The following is an 18042-nucleotide window of genomic DNA, read 5'->3' on the forward strand; positions in this document are numbered from 1 at the left end:
GCTCTTACCTGCTGAGCCATCTCACCAGCCCCGGATGATAACTCTTTAAGTGGCGTTTTTGCATATATATCGCTGCTTGAGTTGGGTAGTTTTCGTACTAGGTACTGTCAGGAATTTGGTAAATTATGAGGGGAACTTAATTGATGAACTGAGACAAATCTAATGATTTAGCAGTAAGACTAGATTAGTTAGTGAAGGATTTTTACCAGAATACTTATGTGTATGATATCTTGAATTAATATTTTTTTCTTAGAAAGGATATATTTCAGGCAATTTAGAAAATGCTATATTGACAGTCTTTATAAGACTCTGAACTAGTCCAACTTTTAAAGAAATCGATAGGACAGTTTCTCAAAACTCAAAGTAGGTCTGCTGTTTGAGCCAGCTGTATTGCTCCTGGGTATCGACCTGAAGAACTCCAAGTCAGCATATCACAGAAACGATGCACTTGCACACTAGTGCTTAAGGCAGCACTAGTAAAAATAGGTACGAAACCGCTTAGTGCTTAACAGCAGAGAAACGGGTAAGGGAAGTATGGTGCGTGTGCACAGTGGAGTTGAGAACTGGGCAGATGGCTCTGTGATAGAGTGCTTCCCTTGCAAGCATGACGAGTTCCATTCTTAGAACCCACATTTTAAATAGCTAGTAATGGAAGTCCCAAGTTTGTAACCCCAGCAGTGAACAGGCGGATCCTGGTCTCCAAGGCTCCCTGGCCAGCCAATCTATCCTACTTAACAAGTTCTGTGCCAGTTAAAGATTGTCAAAAAAGGTGGACAACACCTAAGAACAGTAGCTTCTAATGTTCACATGTGCATACACACATATACACATACACACATGCATGCATGAGAATAAAGTCATATTGTTACCAGGAAAATTGGTGCAACTGGAGAATCATATTAAGTGAATTAAGCCAACCACAGACAAACAAAATGTTTTCTCTTATGATTGTTAGCTCTTATATATGTATACATAAAATTATATGTGTGGATATATAGATATATGCATGTGTGTATGTAGTACATATGATTAAAATAGAAGTGGAATTGCCTAGGGGAACAAAGACATGGAAGGGAGAAAGGTAAGAAAGGGGGCTTTAGGGAGAATGAACAGAGGGAAGTATGTTCAACTTAGAATATGTACCTCTACAAAAAAGTTAACCAAAATTTAATTGTAAAGTTTGGATGCTTCTTTGAAAAAACTCATTTGAATAAAGTTATAAGACTGTAAGTTTTTTCAAAAAGAGAAATGAGGTTCTAGTTTCTGTGAAAGCATTTACAGAGGATTGGTGTTATAACCACTATAAAGTCCTTTATTTTCTTTGTCTTATTGTCAGCAATTCATAGAACAAAATGAAAAATGCTTTTATTTGATAATTTTTGTTTACTGTGTAGCTCTGGCTAGTCTGGAACTTTGTTATTTATATACTAGGTTGCTCTCGAACTCATAGAGACCCATCCACCTGCATCTTTGCTAGACTCTTATTCAATTTAGAACCATCAAATTTTTCATGCTAGGGTGCTAAAAGTTTGCAATTCTTAAAGATGTGCAGAATACTTTGCCAATGTTGGGTTTTTTGTCACTATTCACGGCATAACATTTTGTGAAAATTAAAGATTTTAGATAGATTTTAAGTTTTTCTTACTGAATACTTAGAATAGCTGCAGAAGAGCTGGGAATATAGCTCAATGGTAAAAATGCTTACCTAGCATGCACTAAGGCCCTGAATTGAATACTTAGCATTTTGCATGTGTGTGTATAGGTTCACCCACTGAAAGACAGAATGACTGAAAAAAGATGGCTTACTCATTTGGAATATTTTACTTTTTTTTGTTGTTGTTGTTCGAGACATGGTTTCCCTGTGTAGCCCTGGCTGTCCTGGAACTCACTCTTAGATCAGGCTGGCCTCCAACTCAGAAATCCACCTGCCTCTGCCTCCCAAGTGCTGGGATTAAAGGCGTGTGCCACCACTGCCCGACTGGACTATTTTACTACTAACTATACAAAATAGTTTTATTGTGATGTTTTAATGTATAACGGTACTGTGATCATATTCATTCCTCCCAGTGGCAGATATAACCTCAGTGTGAAATAATATAAAAAAGAATTTAGTGCTGGTGATTGACCTCAGCACCTTCTACTATTTCTTGACTGAACTACATATCCAGCCTTCATCTTACTTTTGAGACAGGGTCTCAGCAGCTACCCAGGCTGTGCTTGAACTCAGTCTGTAGCTAGGTCAGGGTTGAAACTTGCAGTCTCAGCCTTCTAAACAGCTCTTAAGTATGGCCTGTGCCTCCAGGTCTCACTCTAGTAGTGATATCTTTAAAACTAAAGTCTTTGTAACAGTTTATGTGTCTTTTTAACTTTATTGGCTATCAGTAGTACATAACCCATACTTGAAGTTGGAAATTATATATAGGCCTTTATAGCAGTCAGCATGATCAAGACAGACATTTTTATCACTCTCAGATGCTTTGTCTCTTTTTTTAATCCATCCTTCTCGAAATCGCTGTTCTTAGGCAACCACTGTGCCTTCTGTTAGTGGTACTTAGTTGTATGGCAGCCACCTTGCCTTCTCTTAGTGTTAGTTAGTTGTATGAACTGGAACTTTATATGGCTTAATATGTTACATTATTCTTTTTGCCTGTCATCTTATTCTTGTTTCAGTGATGATGTGATATATCCATATTGTGTGTTTCTTTTTTTCTTTTTTTATTATTATTTTCTTTATTTACATTTCAAATGCTATCCTGAAAGTTCCCTATNCCCCCCCCCCGCCCCTGCTTCCCTACCCACCCACTCCCACTACTTGGCCCTGGCCTTCCCCTGTGCTAGGTCATATAAAGTTTACAAGACCAAGGGGCCTCTCTTCCCAATGATGGCCAATTAGGCCATCTTCTGCTACATATGCAGCTAGAGACACAAACTCAGGGGGTACTGGTTAGTTCATATTGTTGTTGCACCTACAGGGTTGCAGCCCCCTACTGCTCCTTGGGTACTTTCTCTAGCTCCTCCATTGGGGGCCCTGTGTTCCATCCAATAGCTGACTGTGAGCATCCACTTCTGTGTTTGCNAGGCACTGGCATAGCCTCACAAGAGGCCGCTATATCAGGGTTCCTTCAGCAGAATCTTGCTGGCATGTATCTGGGTTTGGTGACTGATGATGGGATGGACTGATGATGGGGTCTCTGGATAGTCCATCCTTTCATCTTAGCTCTAAATTTTGTTTCTGTACCTATATCCTTTCGTGGGTATTTTGTTCCTTATTCTAAGGAGGAATGAAGTATCCACACGATGGTCATCCTTCTTGGTTTCCTTGTGTTTTGCAAAATGTATCTTGGGTATTCTAAGTTTCTGGGCTAATATCTGCTTATCAGTGAGTGCATATCTAGTGACTTCTAGAGCTAAACAAAGAATTCTCAACTGAGGAATACCGAATGGCTGAGAAACACCTGAAAATATGTTCAACATCCTTAGTCATCAGGGAAATGCAAATCAAAACAACCCTGAGATTCCATCTCACACCAGTCAGAATGGCTAAGATTAAAAATTCAGGTGACAGCAGATGCTGGGGAGGTTGTGGAGAAAGAGGAACACTCCTCCATTGCTGGTGGGATTGCAAGCTGTACAACCACTCTGGAAATCAGTCTGGTGATTCCTCAGAAAATTAGACATAGTACTACCGGAGGACCCAGCAATACCTCTTCTGGGCATATACCCAGAAGATCTTCCAACTGGTAATAAGGACACATGCTCCACTATGTTCATAGCAGCNTTATTTATAATAGCCAGANNCTGGAAAGAACCNAGATGTCCCTCAATAGAGGAATGGATACAGAAACTGTGGTACATTTGCACAATGGAGTACTACTCAGCTATTAAAAACAATGAATTTATGAAATTCTTGGGCAAATGGATGTATCTGGAGGATATCATCCATATTGTGTATTTCATTATCTCTCCACTTTTTTGCTGAACAATACTCAGTTGTTTCAGTATGGCATGGTTTGTTTCATTTTCTACCTGTTGGTTAAGTATTTGTTTCATTGTAGCACAGTTATGAATGTTTGTGTATACATCTTTTTCGAGACAGTTATTTTCAGCTTCCTTAAGTTAATACTCAGAAGAGGTGACTAGATCAGATATTAAATGCTACATTGAACAGAACAAATGTAAAACAAAACCGAGAACCTGTTCTTCAGGGTGCCTGCAGTCTCTCCATTCTTTGTTGTATTCTTTCCTTTGGTATAAGAGAAAAAGTAACTTGTTCCTCCTCCTTATCAGCACTTGATAGAGTCAGATTTTACTAGCCTTCTTCAGAAACTCTAATACTATGTACATTGTGGTTTTAAGATTTTAAGTAATCTTAATGCTATAGGAATAAATAAAACCTTGTCATATTTTAGCTATTTTGGACATTGTAAAATCTCCTCGGACCATGGACCTTTGAAGAAGATGTATTTAGTATTTAGAAATAGCACAAAGCTGTTTTAAAAAAAATATTTAGAGAGTAGAATCTGTAATTAAGCCATGTAGGGAGAGTCCAGCATCTCTAGATGAGCTGACTGCCTACATATAGTCCTTCCTCCTTTAGTACTCACATTGTATTTTGGTTGCTTTGCCACTAAAGCAGTTGTGCTGACTCCTTACCTGCCTGTTCACTGGGCTTCTGTTGGGGTACTTGGGATGTAAGTACACACCTGGTACCTATTCTTTGTACCTGTAGACTTTTTCTCCATCAGTTATTTAAAATGTGTGTTTCAGTTTCCCTGTGTCACTTCTCTAAGTGCTCACTACTATTTTGTTGTGAGAGGTCTTGCAGTATATGACTTGGGTTAGTTTTGAACTCTTGGTCCTCTTGCCTTGTTCATGTGCCAGTACCCCTGCCTTAATTTTCCTCATAGGACTATTAGAGCCTCACCCAAGCCCACTGTACAAACTTTTTTCATCTAGATTAGGAATATTTCTTAAGATGAGAAGTATTATATAATCTCTTTATCAAGACAAATATACTTAGTTATTTTTGTATTTGATTTTAAAATCTATTCAAAACTGGTTCTCCTTTTGATAGGCTTGTTATTCATATTCTCCTACCCCTACCCCCAATTAGTCCATTTATTTTGCTTTTTTTAAGTTTTAGATGGAGCCCTAACAATATCCTTGGTTTGATTGATTGATTGATCGATTGATTGATTTTTGGGTGGTGGTTTACCACAATCTGTCAGAGAAGTTGCAGTAATCCAACATGTGAGGACATCCAGAGTCTAGATCAGCCTGTGCAGTGGAACTTGTTATAATGGATCAGGCGCCTTATGTTGTTACTGCCCAGATGAGTAACAGCCACCCACATATGGTCCCTAAGTACTTAGAATGTAGCTAATGTAACTCAGTGTCTTAAAGTTTTAACTTCATTTAGTTTGGAATCAGTTTAAGTAGCTAAATAGATAAATTGCAGCTGCCAGATTGACAAGCACAGGTCCTCACATTTCCAGTTTTGTACTTTGTTTTTCTTATGTATCTCCTATTTTTTTGACCATGCCACATTGTTGGTCCTTAAACAAGCCATGTTTTTATACAAATCTCTTGTATTCTTCATTTTGTTTTAAATATCTCTTTAAAACAAAATGAAGACCCAATTCTGTATCATTTTCTTCTTGGAAAGATGGAGCATGCACCTGTGCTTTTAGAACATCTGTCAAATGTGTGTGCTTGCTCTCTACATTACATTGCTCTTGCCTTAATAATGAGACCCACATTATGTCCTCAGAGTGCTTTCCTGTCATGATAACAGCATCTGTTCTTAGGTAAGTTTACTTAGTTTTGTGTGTCTTTGGTCAAGTTGTGTGAGCTTTATTTTGGTCTGAGTGTTTTTGATTTGTGAGTTTGGTGGTAGTGTTATAGTTCTGGGGGTATTGGTATGCATAGGTGGATAACTTACAGGTTTACCAAAGGACTTTGCCTAGTGTCTGATACTCTGTAAAACATTCAGCAATTGCAATCACTTTCATAAAGATGTTAAAGTAAATAAAGTCAAGTAAGCTAATAAAGGAGAATGAAAGTATGAGTTCAGGTTAGCTTGATCAGCACACTGCTCCTGCTAAATAGAATATGGCACAGCTTTTTTATTTGCAGATACCTCCTTACCAGACATTTTTGTAATTTTTGGTCCAAACTGAATCCTAAATGATCATAGCCATCCCTTACTTATAATGAATGGCTTGGTGTCACTCATTTCAGACGATCCTTTACAGAGGTCTTCATTTAGGCCTATTGCTTTTGTGTACCACATTGCCATCATTTGAATGCGTGCCTTTCTTCTTCAATTTTATTGCCTTCTTCATCTTAACCTGAATATCACTGTGCCTTTCTTTAGTTTGATATATGCCAGCAAAACAGTACAAAATGTTCTTTGCCTTTCCCTATTTCACAGGTAAAAGACTCATTTCTAAAGATAATAGCAACCTCAGAGTAGGAATTTCTTGAATTTGAGCATGGTGACATGGCTCAGCAGGTAAAGATGCTTGGCACCAAGCCTAATAACCTGAATTCAATCAGCTATATCCAGGAGTGCAAACTTAAGGGGTTAGAGAAATTGTTCAGTGGCTAAGAGTACCAGCTGGTCTTCTAGAGGACCCGGGTTCAGCTCCCAGCACCCACATGGAGGTTCACAACTGTTCATTACTCCAGTTCAAGGAGATCTGATGCCTTTCAAGGATACCAGGCATGCACATGGTACACATGCATACATCTAGGCAAAATACTCATACACATAAAATTAACACACACACACACACACACACACTTGTCTTTAAAACATTTGAACTTGAGTTCTTGGTAAAAAGTACACAGAGTAAGTTTCTAAACAGAGATGAGTCTATTCCCAGGTTAGAAGGAGCAAGACAGCAGGATCGACATCATGCTACTCAGAAGGATGCACTCTTTAAAACTTGTAGATTGTGTATTACTAGAATTATCAATTCAACATTTCAGACTGCATCTGCCCTTGTAGTTGAAAGCACAGAAATAAACCTTGACTGAACTGGGTTGTGCATCCTTTTAATCCCAGCATTCAGAAAGCAGAGCCAGAAAGAATCACAAGCTCCAGGACATCTCGGTCTACAGAGTGAGACTTTGTCTTACCAAAAAAATAATAACTACCTCCTTTCTTATAGTAGTTAGCAAGGCCAGTTGTTTAACCCAAATGTCTTACAGTTTAGATTGAAGTCCCTTTCTTATGTGACAGCAGTCTACCTTTACAGCTTTCTGGCCCAACTCTCTTCCTTCCTTCCTTTCTTCCTTCCGCCCGCCCGCCCGCCCGCCTGCTCTTCTTCTCTGGAAGGCTATTACTGACCTCTTTTCCTAATATTAATGCTGAGCTTCTGAGTCTAACTCTAATTTTAACTTGCTGCTTGTTCTTTTTGTTCATAGTAGTGTTGTGCCATGTCCTCTGACAGAGTCTTAACTTTACTCCCAAACTCCATTCATCCACATTCTCTCTGGAGAAACCTCTGACGTTTCCGCATGGATTGTACCTCCCTTTGTCCTTGGTTGGTCCATAGTACATTACATATGCCTGATACAGGTGCCCATACAGTTCTGCTCCACTGAGAAAAATTAATTACCAACTTACTGAATTTGTGAATGTAGTTCATTGGTAAAGAACATGTGTGGTATGTGAAAAACCTTAAGTTCAATCCTGAGCTCTTTTTTATTTTTTACATAAAATTAATTGCTTTTTTTATTTAATTTTTATATTTGTTTGTGTATAGGCACATATGTGTCAGAGCATCTCTGTGGCTCAGAAGACAATCTCCAGTGCCATTCCTATCAGGGACACTTTTTGTTTACCTTTGCATATACCAGGATAGCTGGCCCACATCAAGCTTCTGAAACTTCTTATCCCTCCCTTCCATCTCAGTGTAGGAGACTGGAGTTAGAGATGCACAGTACTGCATCTGAGACTCAAAGCTCAGTCCTCGTGCTTGCATAGCAAATACTTTACCCATTGAGCCAGCTCCTCAGTCCACTTGCCTTGTTTTAAATAAAGTATAATAGTGAACATTTTCTGTCTTTTTAAAGATTTATTTATTTATTTTATGTATATGAGTACACTGTACTTGTACAGATGGTTGTGGGCCTTCATGTGGTTGTTGGGAATTGAATTTAGGACCTCTGCTCGCTCCAGTTGGCCCCACTTGCTCAGTTCCTGCTTGCTCCAGCCCGAAGATTTATTTATTATTATATGTAAGTACAGACACACCAGAAGAGGGCGTTAAATCTCATTAGGGGTGGTTGTGAGCCACCATGTGGTTGCTGGGATTTGAACTCAGGACCTTCAGAAGAACAGTCAGTGCTCTTACCCACTGAGCCATCCTGCCAACTCCAATAGTGAACATTTTCATGTGTTGTTCAATTTTTAATACTAGTATTACCCTGAGTTAAATTCCAAGAGTAAGCCTGAAACATAAAATCTTGATTTTTATCAAAGTAAACACTTACTGTATCTTTGACTGGAAATGAATCTCTGAAATACCAGACATTATTAATACTAAGTCATTTTTGTTGAAATGTAACTGAGTCAATTATAGATCTTGATGTTGTTTTAGTTTAGAAATTAGTTGGTGCTTGGGTACGTTAGTTATGAAATTAAGTTTTTTTTACTAGGTAATCTCATTGTAATGTACCAGTGTGGTCTTAACTGGATCTCAAGCCCCTCAATAGAGAAGGTCATTATTCATTGGTATTTTATTAAGGACTTAAATTTTTTACCTTCTCCATTGTTAATGCAAGTGTTGTGATTTTCCTGGTGCTTTCTATCTTGAATTTTTTTTCAAGGATATTCTCCCCCCCCATCCCCCATTCACTACTATCTATATCTCCTAGTAGAATCTGGTTCATTCTGAAAAGTAACATAGTTCTTGATAGATTCTTAAAACAAACTCCAGAGCTGTGAGTCCACAAATCAATGCAATTGATATTAAGTGGGAGAAATGTCAGTTTAAGAGTTGTTAAAGTGTTTGGTGAAATGTATGCGTCTTATAGAAATGTAACACATAGCTAGGCGTTGGTGGCGCACGCCTTTAATCCCAGCATTTGAGAGGCAGAGGCGGGCTTCATTTCTGAGTTCGAGGCCAGCCTGGTTGACAGAGTGAGTTCCAGGACAGGCAGGGCTATACAGAGAAACCCTATCTCAAAAAAAAAAAAAAAAAAAAAAAAAAAAAAAAAGCTGTAACACATAGAAATAAGGCAGGGGGCTGGAGAGATGGCTTAGCGGTTAAGAGCACCAACTGTTCTTCTGAAGGTTGTGAGTTCAAATCCTAGCAACCACATGGTGGCTCACAACCATCCATAATGAGATCTGTTGCCCTCTTCTGGGGTGTCTGAAGACAGCTACAGTGAACTTACATATAATAAATAAATAAATCAAAAAAATAAAATAAAAATTAAAAAAAATAAAAAGAAATAAGGCAAGGTCCTCCCTCAGAGCCAAGGTAGTGTTGGAAAAGTGACTTTCAAAGGAATGTTTATTAACACTAACCTTTATATTGGATGATGCTGACTGCTTATATGTCCTGCCTTTTAAATTTTTTATTAACTAAAATTTTCGAAAATACTTTAACATTCATCCTATGCTGTATGTTAACCTCTTCTGGTTTTTCTTCTGTTAAACAACTTTTATATATAAATTAATAAATGACTTGTTATTTCCTTAGGATTAATAAATAGAAATTAAATTACTGGGTTAAAAGTATGAAAATAACTTTCTACATAAATATTACTAGCACAGTAGTCATATTTTTAATCGTTTTTATTATTCAGTAACATGAATGTTAGTGTTGGGAGGGAGACAGCCAGGTATACTATTTCTTCTGGGGCAGTTTGTGGTTCCCTAAGGATGAAACTAACTCATGTGGATGTGTCCAGGGACCCAGAATGAGAAAGATTATCATAGTTGTGACTGTTTGCACAGCAATTGCCAAAGAAAGCTCTTTCAGTAATTGTTTAACTCAGGTCTTAATGTATGTCAGCAGTCTAAGGATAATTTTTGACAGAATTCCAGGTAGACAAGTATAATAGCTCCTTAAATGGCAAACAAATTAACATTACTGCTTTTCAGATTGATCTGTTCTCTGTTCACTAAAAACTATGTTCTGTATTCAATTTTCACAGTACTAGAAAATGATTTGTTTAAATTAGAGGTAATAGTGTGATCCAGTTCAGATAAAGTATTCTAGACAGTTTATTTTAAAAATGAAATTTTATTTTCTTGTTTATGGATTTTTAAATTATTAGATTTTTAAAAAGAAATACCTATCTTAAAACTATGTTCATAATAATATATATTTGTATGACTTCTATGTGCAAAATATCTTCCTTTATATGTATATAGAAAAGGCGTGGTACAGCTACTTTGGGTAGGGCAAAGTAGAAGCATGGTGGTGCCTTTTATTGTTCCTTCAGCTTCACTGATTCTAATTATAGAAGCTTACATCACCATGGCTGATGATAACAGCTTTCCTCTCTCCCCTTGCTCTTTCTTTCTCAATCACTCCCTAAGGATATATCATATTTCATAGTACATATGGACTTCAAGTGGTTTTGACAAAGATTTTTGATAGCATGCAAGCAGTCAGTGAATATATCACAGTATGCTAGCACAGTTTCTTACAAAGAATAGAAGGAAAGATGTGATGCTCTTTTTCTTTAGGATGATGAGGAATAGATAGGACTAGCTTCTCGAAGTCGGAAATTACTTAAGGGGCAACAGTAATTATAGTTAACCGTGTTTGATAGCTACAGATCCATTTCTCTTAAGAGAGGGAAAGAAAGGGTGGGACACTGGTTACTTTGCAGAAACTGGCGTGCTGTCACTGCATAGTGTGATCATCACTGTAGCATTATCAATTTATTTTTCAGGATTAAACTACTTCAGTAGGACTTTCTACAGAAATCAATGTATTTAACAGTTTACATTTCAAAAACCAACTGCTTAAATAAAAGGCAGAGATGACTGACCATTTTATTTTGTAAAATACTTTTGTTACTCTCTTTTGGCATTTGGCATGCCTAAATTGTGCCTGTAATGTTTCACTGTGCAGATGGAGTGGTAGAGAGCCGGCACATTATTAACTATTAGAACCTTATCTTTGGTTTTCTATGCAGCATAATTTCCGATATTCAATTTGTAGTTGGCCTGTAAATTATATATTTAAATAACAAATATTAGTAACCAGATCATTTATATATTTATAAAAACTGTTTTGTAATTATTGGAAGCTTTGTTTTATCTCACAGTTGTCAAATGCCCCTTTTAAAGCTAAAGATTTTGTTTGTATGGCTCAGCATACTGGTATTCACATGCAGGAAAGTGTGTTCTTCAGTGCATAGCCTGTAGTGATGAGTCTAGACTGTGAATCAGGACTCCCTCCATCACTGCACTGACTTCACTTGATGATGAGGTGAGATCATGATAAATTCTAATGCCCATAATTCATGATGCCCATGAAAAAGAATTGATTTGTCTAGTAATTCATTTTGGTTATTTAACAAATTACTGACCTAGTTTAGATCAGTAATTAGTTAAAAGATTAGTTATTGAATGTGGAGAGACAATGGAGGGGGCAGTATAATCAGACTGCTTTTAGGGTCTACATGCTGAGTATAGTTTTGCCTCTTGCTTCCTTCTAGAAAAGCAGGTTTGTTATCCCAGGAGGTTTCCCATGATAGGTTCACCATACTGGTTCTGAAATAGCAAATACTGTAAGATAATTGGTAGAATAAGATGATGTCATCTTTACTTATAAGCCAGCCAAACTGGGAAGGGAGGAGAGAAATAATTGTTTTGATCCTTTATTGGGGTTGATGTGTACTCCAGTAGGTCTGACATATGGCGTTAGTGGCTTGCACTTCATTCCTGGAGCAGCAGTTAAGAGATGACTGTCTCTTTGCCCAGCTTGAGGTCTTCCTTTGTGTCAAAGGTATCAGCATGATTTATAAAAAAGGAACAAGGAGCCACTGCAAATACTGGTTGTGGTTGGCTATCATTTATCCTACCAGGACATACATGAATATAATTATAGACTGGCATTATCGTTAAAATAATCTCCAGTCCTGTTACTAATTTTTGTGTTTAGTACATTTCTTTAGAAAATGTATCTTTAGCCAAAAATTATCTTTATCCGTATTTTTGTATTTAAGAAGTGAATGCTTTTCATTTGTCTTTAAAGTTGTATTTTTGAAATTCCAACTTAGTTTATATTCATTAAATTGGAAAAATAGTTCTTGAAAATCAATTTCTACAAATGGTTTATATTTAGTAAACTGGTGCTTATTTGAATTTGTGAAAACAAATTTTATATTTGTAAGTTTTGTGGGAAAGGACTGGGTTTTTTAATAAAGCAATTCATAGGGTTTTGAATAAAACAATTCATAGGCAATTCATGAAAAATACAATTGTATTTTGTAAACTTGGACTATGTGTTCAAAATAATAGCATTACTATGTTAAATTCTAGTTGTATAAGGAACAACACAATTCAGATTAGGACTACAGTGTCACTTGGAAAAGTAAGAGACTTTGTTTGAGGGAATCAAGGAACTTTGTGTGTTTGTATGTATGTGTCTGCACATACATGTATGTTAACAAGATTTATTTTCAGCAGTAAGCAGAATCTTTCATTACAATACCTGTTTCTCAGGTAATCTCCTTGTGTGTTGTACATTCCCTGTCTTCAAAAGTATTATCTAAATAGAGGAAAATAGTTCTGTCACTTTACACACTGACTGCTGGTCTCACAGTTTTGCTACCTGGAGGTATACCTGGGGGGCACTGGTAGGAGATGAAGTGCTAGGTGGGTAGATAAGCAGAAGCATAAAGGAAAGGGTATGGTGCTTATCTTACTGCAGAGGGTGTGGCAAATTTTTTCTCTTTAAAGTTTTAAAGAAAAATATGACAGCTTCCTTTTAGTCCGCGTTCTTATCAGAGACGTGTTTAATTGTTTCCTTTTCTGATCCATTTTGTGTTTTGCTGGCTCTCTTTCTAGGAATTGCACATTGACTGCAGTGAAGTACTGTGTTGTATAGATTATTCTTCCTCAAAGGAATTAGTATACATTGTACCTACATAGATTTTTTTTCCCCTTGCAAAAGGATTGTTTTTATTTAAATCTGTTTACATAAAAATCTTGGTTTTATTTAAAAATATATATATAAATCTTAGCACCTGTTTTAATTTTTAATGCTAATTCAATGTGGGCTTGAAGATTTAACCTTCAGAACATTCATTCAATAAATAGCAAATTGTATGTAGAAATCCATAAATTTATGGTATTAACATTCCTTTGATGTGAAATCTCTGAACGAGACAGCCCATGTATTTAGAATTCAGTAGTATCTTACTACAGCAAATTATTTCCCCCTGAGAGAAGAATTCTGTGTTAAATTTAAATATTAGAAAAGAGACTTCTCAAATACAACTGAATATTAATGTACAGAATTTTAAAAACTATAAAACAGACGGGTACATTAGCCAGGTTTTTTTCTTACAGGATTTAGCTTGCCAGCGTGTCTCACAGAAGGTCGTGTGTGTGTGTGTGTGTGTGTGTGTGTGTGTGTGTGTGTGTGTGTGTTCAGTAAATTGCTCTTGGGCTACATCTGCAGATACAGTAGCCAATTGATCTAATGCAGTTTGTGAAGGCTTTCTGCACAGGTGATGTCATCCTTTTAGCTCTATTCTCCTCCCACTCTCTTTCCTTCTTATTAGATATTTCATCTTACTGCAGGGCATAGAATCAATAGGAGCTTCTCCTTAGGGAGCTGCTGTGAAACAGGCAAGGACAGTAGGAATTAAGACACTGACAGACTCTTGCGTTCACAAAAGATGTAGTGGTTTTTGTGCTGCATCGTATATACATGTTATCCAGAAAGGCAGACTTAGATCATCACTGCTTTCTTTCTAATGCCTGGAATCAGAAGCTGTATTGCAGAGCTGTGAAACTGCTTGGGAGAAGAGAAGGTTGCTTTGAATTCTGGATATTCTCAGACACATTATACAGAACAAACCTGTTAGAGCATTTGTCTCCTGCCTCCATTTGCTCTGGATGATGTATGTGTACGGTGGGATTTTTTGTTTTGTCTTTTGTTTTGGTTTGGTTTGGTTTTTAACCTCTAGCATTTAAGGATATTTAAAGAAGAGACTGTAGTCTTCAGAACACAGCATTTGCATTGCCTCTGATGCAGAAGACTCTGCAGTATTTGCTCTTCAGAATGGAATAAGTTGACTGAAAAACAGCTATATTACAGAGCAAGGTTGCACGGATTCCAGGGACACAGATCATGCATGTTGCCTACTTGCTTTGACTGATAGATACGATATCAGTCTCTTTGCTGCCAATGTGTATGTCTATGTCAGGTGCCTGGGGATGCATGCAACTGTGTGCTGAGCCTGAAATCTAAACATCTTCATTTGATGTTACTTGCTTGTAAAGTGGCATTTAAGGATAATTCTTATGCTGAGAACAATATTCTGCTTCTGAAAGCTTCTGATTTTTGTTTGTAAAGAGGGTTGGAGGAGCTACATTTATATAGCAACAATGGTGTGTGGATTATAAAAAGAAACTTAGCAGAATTTTGTCAACATACTCGTCAGTGTGGCTCTCTCTGGTTTAAAAGAGAAACTACCCCTCCAGACAAGGAAATGGCTTTTCTTGTTCGATGTTACGCCAATTGTCTTCAGCCATGGGCCTCCAAAGTAAGTAATTACTATTTTTATATAGTTTAATCATTAAATTTAAATTGCACTTGAATTCTAAATTAATTCTATTGTGCTAATAAGAACTATAAAACAGTCTATAAATCCTTGTCTCAATGTCATTTAATTTAGAGAAAGTCTAATACAGCCTCTGAGATGGGTTGAAAAGACTCAATAGTCTGCAATTTAAAATGTACATCTGAAATGCATACCTTAGACACGATCATCACTTAGCTGTTGATGCTTTTGAAATTATTTGTGACCATACTTAACTTGAGGCATTCTGTTTTTTTCTTACCTTAAAGATCTAGTATGTTTAGACATAGTGTTCAAATCATGGGCTTATATAACATATCTTGGTAATGTGATGCTCCCTGATAACTTAGAAATGAATTGTTCTATTTTGTAAAATTGGGTGTCCATTCCTAAAGAATAATGTAAAAAAAAAAAAAGTGAATGTAAATTAATTATGTAAAAATATTCAGTGTTCCAAAGTATTTCCAAAATAGTAATTGGTAAAAAAAAAAAAAAAACGCTTGTCATTTTAAGGCAAACATTAACTGTCAACAAAATCCTGAGTTGTTGAAAACTAGTCTATTTCAATTTAGTTTTATTTTGACAGTAGCTTTTTACAATGTTTGAAGGTATCTTTTAGGTTTTAGAAAGTGCTTAGATGATGAATTTTGAATATGTCAAATTTTCTTTATGGTTCTCTGATACTTAGGCACACTGGAGACTTTTCATAGGAAGGTCTGAAATCATGTCTTTGTTTCAAAGGTTCACTATTGATGGTGACTAAGGAGAAAACACTTTGATAGCACTGTGTTGTACTGTTTATTTGGCCTAGCCCATTGCCTATCTTTTCTGAATGCTCTAGTGGGAGGGATATTTAAATGCACTGTCCATTTGGCAAACAGCTGCCTGTGACATAAAGAGATGGAAAGGAGCCTTGGTACACAGTTTGTGCTTTTATCTGCACATACAAAGAGTGTGGCTGCTTCAGTGCAGACGCCACCTGTGGGCCCCCAGCACTGCTGACAGTAATAGTCAAACCACTAGAATTAAAAACTGCACATGGAAAAAAAAAAAAACTGCACATGGAAGGGAATTGGGTGAGACCAGATAAAACTGAACAAAATTAAGAATGGGGTGTAGGAGTTGTTTTTTAAGGAAACACAGTAACAGAAAAAAAGTATGAGAAGAATTCTATGAGTGATGATTGCTTTCCTATATAAATTATTTATAAGTATACATGTCTCCTTCCTGTCTCTCTCATCTTTGTGTATTACTATTAAAATTTAACTCTTTGTTTAACATTAGACTAGAAACTAATTTTAATACTTGCTATATTGGATTTTCAAATTTGTTTTACTCCTTTAACTTTCATTTAATGATTCTTTTTATTATTTAGTTGTATATAAAATAAGCTTGTTGTCTTTTCTCTATACCCCTTGAAGTTAATACATGATTTTCTATTCATATGAGAAGTTTGCACTTAGTGTTAGTTGTATTTTTTGTTTTATATATATATATATATATATATATCCATTAAATTCATGAAGCTTGAAAATGTTTTGTTTTCCTTTCTTAGTGCTCTGAGGACTCTTTCAAGCCACAGAGCCTTGTTTGTCTTTACTTGTAAGAAGAAGGGAAAAAAGTTCCATTTTTGGCATAGGATCCTACTATATACCCCTGCCTAGTCTTAGGCTAGCATTGTAGAGATCTACCTGCCTCTGCCTCCCAAGAACTGGGATTCTAGGTGTGTACTACCACACCTAGTAGAAATTGTTTTTGACAAAATTGTAGCACCTCTCACTTTTCTGCACCTGTAATATCTTTAAACATTTATTTCAGGTCGATTTTTCTAACTCACTAATTTATTGTCTCTTTGTAACTAGTGCTAGACATGTTTTAAATTTTAAATGTACCCATTTGTGTTACATGTTTTTTAAGCCTCATGAGTGATGCTCACAATTACTTGTTTTAGTAATGGTTTTTATTTTATAGGCGTGATTCTGCTCCCTATATAGATTCTTGTCTCTGGATCATTGGTTTCCAGGGATCGGCTTTACGCAAGGGATTTTTAGCTGGATGCTCCTTTCACTATTGGATAGGACTGCTTGATTGAGGTGTCATTTCACTGTGAAGAAGCCATTGTGCTTTGGCTTCTTTTTTCTACTTCCTACTGTTCACAACTGTGAGCCAATGAAAAACATAATAAATAGCTACCTCTGTCAGTCATAGCTGGCCTTTGCCTTACTTCACTTCTTTACATTTCACTTTTTGAAAAATGAGTAGAAATAGAGTTTGCCATGCCTCAGAAACAATGTGTGATCTCCACCAAAGGCCACTGAGAAACTTAGAACTTGTGTTTCTTAGGGTCAGGTTTCTGTCTGAGGACTCTTGAGATCTTACAATCTATTTTTAGCATTCTCTCTAGCTAGCATTCTCTCCATCTCCCTTTCCCTCCTCCTCCCCTCCCCTCCCCTTCCCCTCCCCCTCCCCTCCCATCCCCCCCTCCTTCCTCCTCCCCCTCCCTCACTCTCTCCCTTCCCTCCCCCTCCCCCTCTCCCTCTTTCTCCCTCCCCTCCCCCTCCCCCTTTCCCTTCCCTTCCCCCTCCCCCTCCGCCTCCCCCTCTCCCTCTCGCAGTGTCAGCTATTGGTTGTGTGACTCTGCTCTGTACTAAAATGTCCTTGTAATTTTGGTGGCTTAGAGGATGCCTCTACCTTCTTAAACCCCAACCAGGGCTCGTCTCTATAACTTTGAAAAGAAAATAATGTCTTAATGTTTCTGGAGTAATTTTTAGGAGCCCAAAATCTCTTACAACCACTTTCTCACTTAAATATTTTCAGAGGTTCACTTTTTTTTTTTTAGGCTGCTGAAATATTCTATTCCTTTTTTTAAAATTTAATTTTATTTGTAATTCATTTTAACATTCCATTCCCCACCCTTCCCCATCCACCCTCTGACTGCTCCACATCCCACACCTCCTCCCCACCCTACCCCATCTCCAAGTGGATGCCCCCATTCCTCACCACACCTGACCTCTGAACTCCCTGGAGCCTCCAGTCTGACAGTCAGGAAAGGGAACATATAGAGCCCACCTCCAGCAGGAACACAGGGCATCAAGTAAGGGATGATGTTGCCATCCCACAGTCACACCTCTGACCCATAATTGTTCCTGTCTGAAAGAATTACAAGGATGGAGACGGAGAGAAGCCTGAGGAAAAGAAAGTCCAGGGACAGGCTCAAAATGGGATCCAGCTCAAGAGGAGGTCCCAAGGCCTGAC

The 18042-nt window shown here is 37.3% G+C and overlaps 1 protein-coding gene across 10 annotated transcripts in view; it reads left to right on the forward strand.

The window, feature by feature from the left end:
- The window catches only part of Rapgef6 (Rap guanine nucleotide exchange factor 6), a 172188-nt gene that overhangs the window by 52159 nt on the left and 101987 nt on the right, over positions 1–18042 (forward strand). The window contains exons 1-2 of one of the 10 annotated variants that reach the window (XM_029545919.1): positions 13762–14106; positions 14562–14751. The exons of 8 other annotated variants lie outside the window; for them this stretch is intronic. In XM_029545919.1, coding sequence (XP_029401779.1) covers positions 14102–14106; positions 14562–14751 — 195 coding nt within the window. In that variant the 5' untranslated portion in view covers positions 13762–14101. Of the gene's footprint in view, positions 1–13759; positions 14752–18042 lie in introns of those variants that run through there. One more of the 10 variants, XR_002381016.2, reaches the window with a different exon arrangement.

This window comes from Mus pahari, chromosome 14 (genome assembly GCF_900095145.1).
Source record: "Mus pahari chromosome 14, PAHARI_EIJ_v1.1, whole genome shotgun sequence".
NCBI classification, from domain to species: domain Eukaryota; kingdom Metazoa; phylum Chordata; class Mammalia; order Rodentia; family Muridae; genus Mus; species Mus pahari.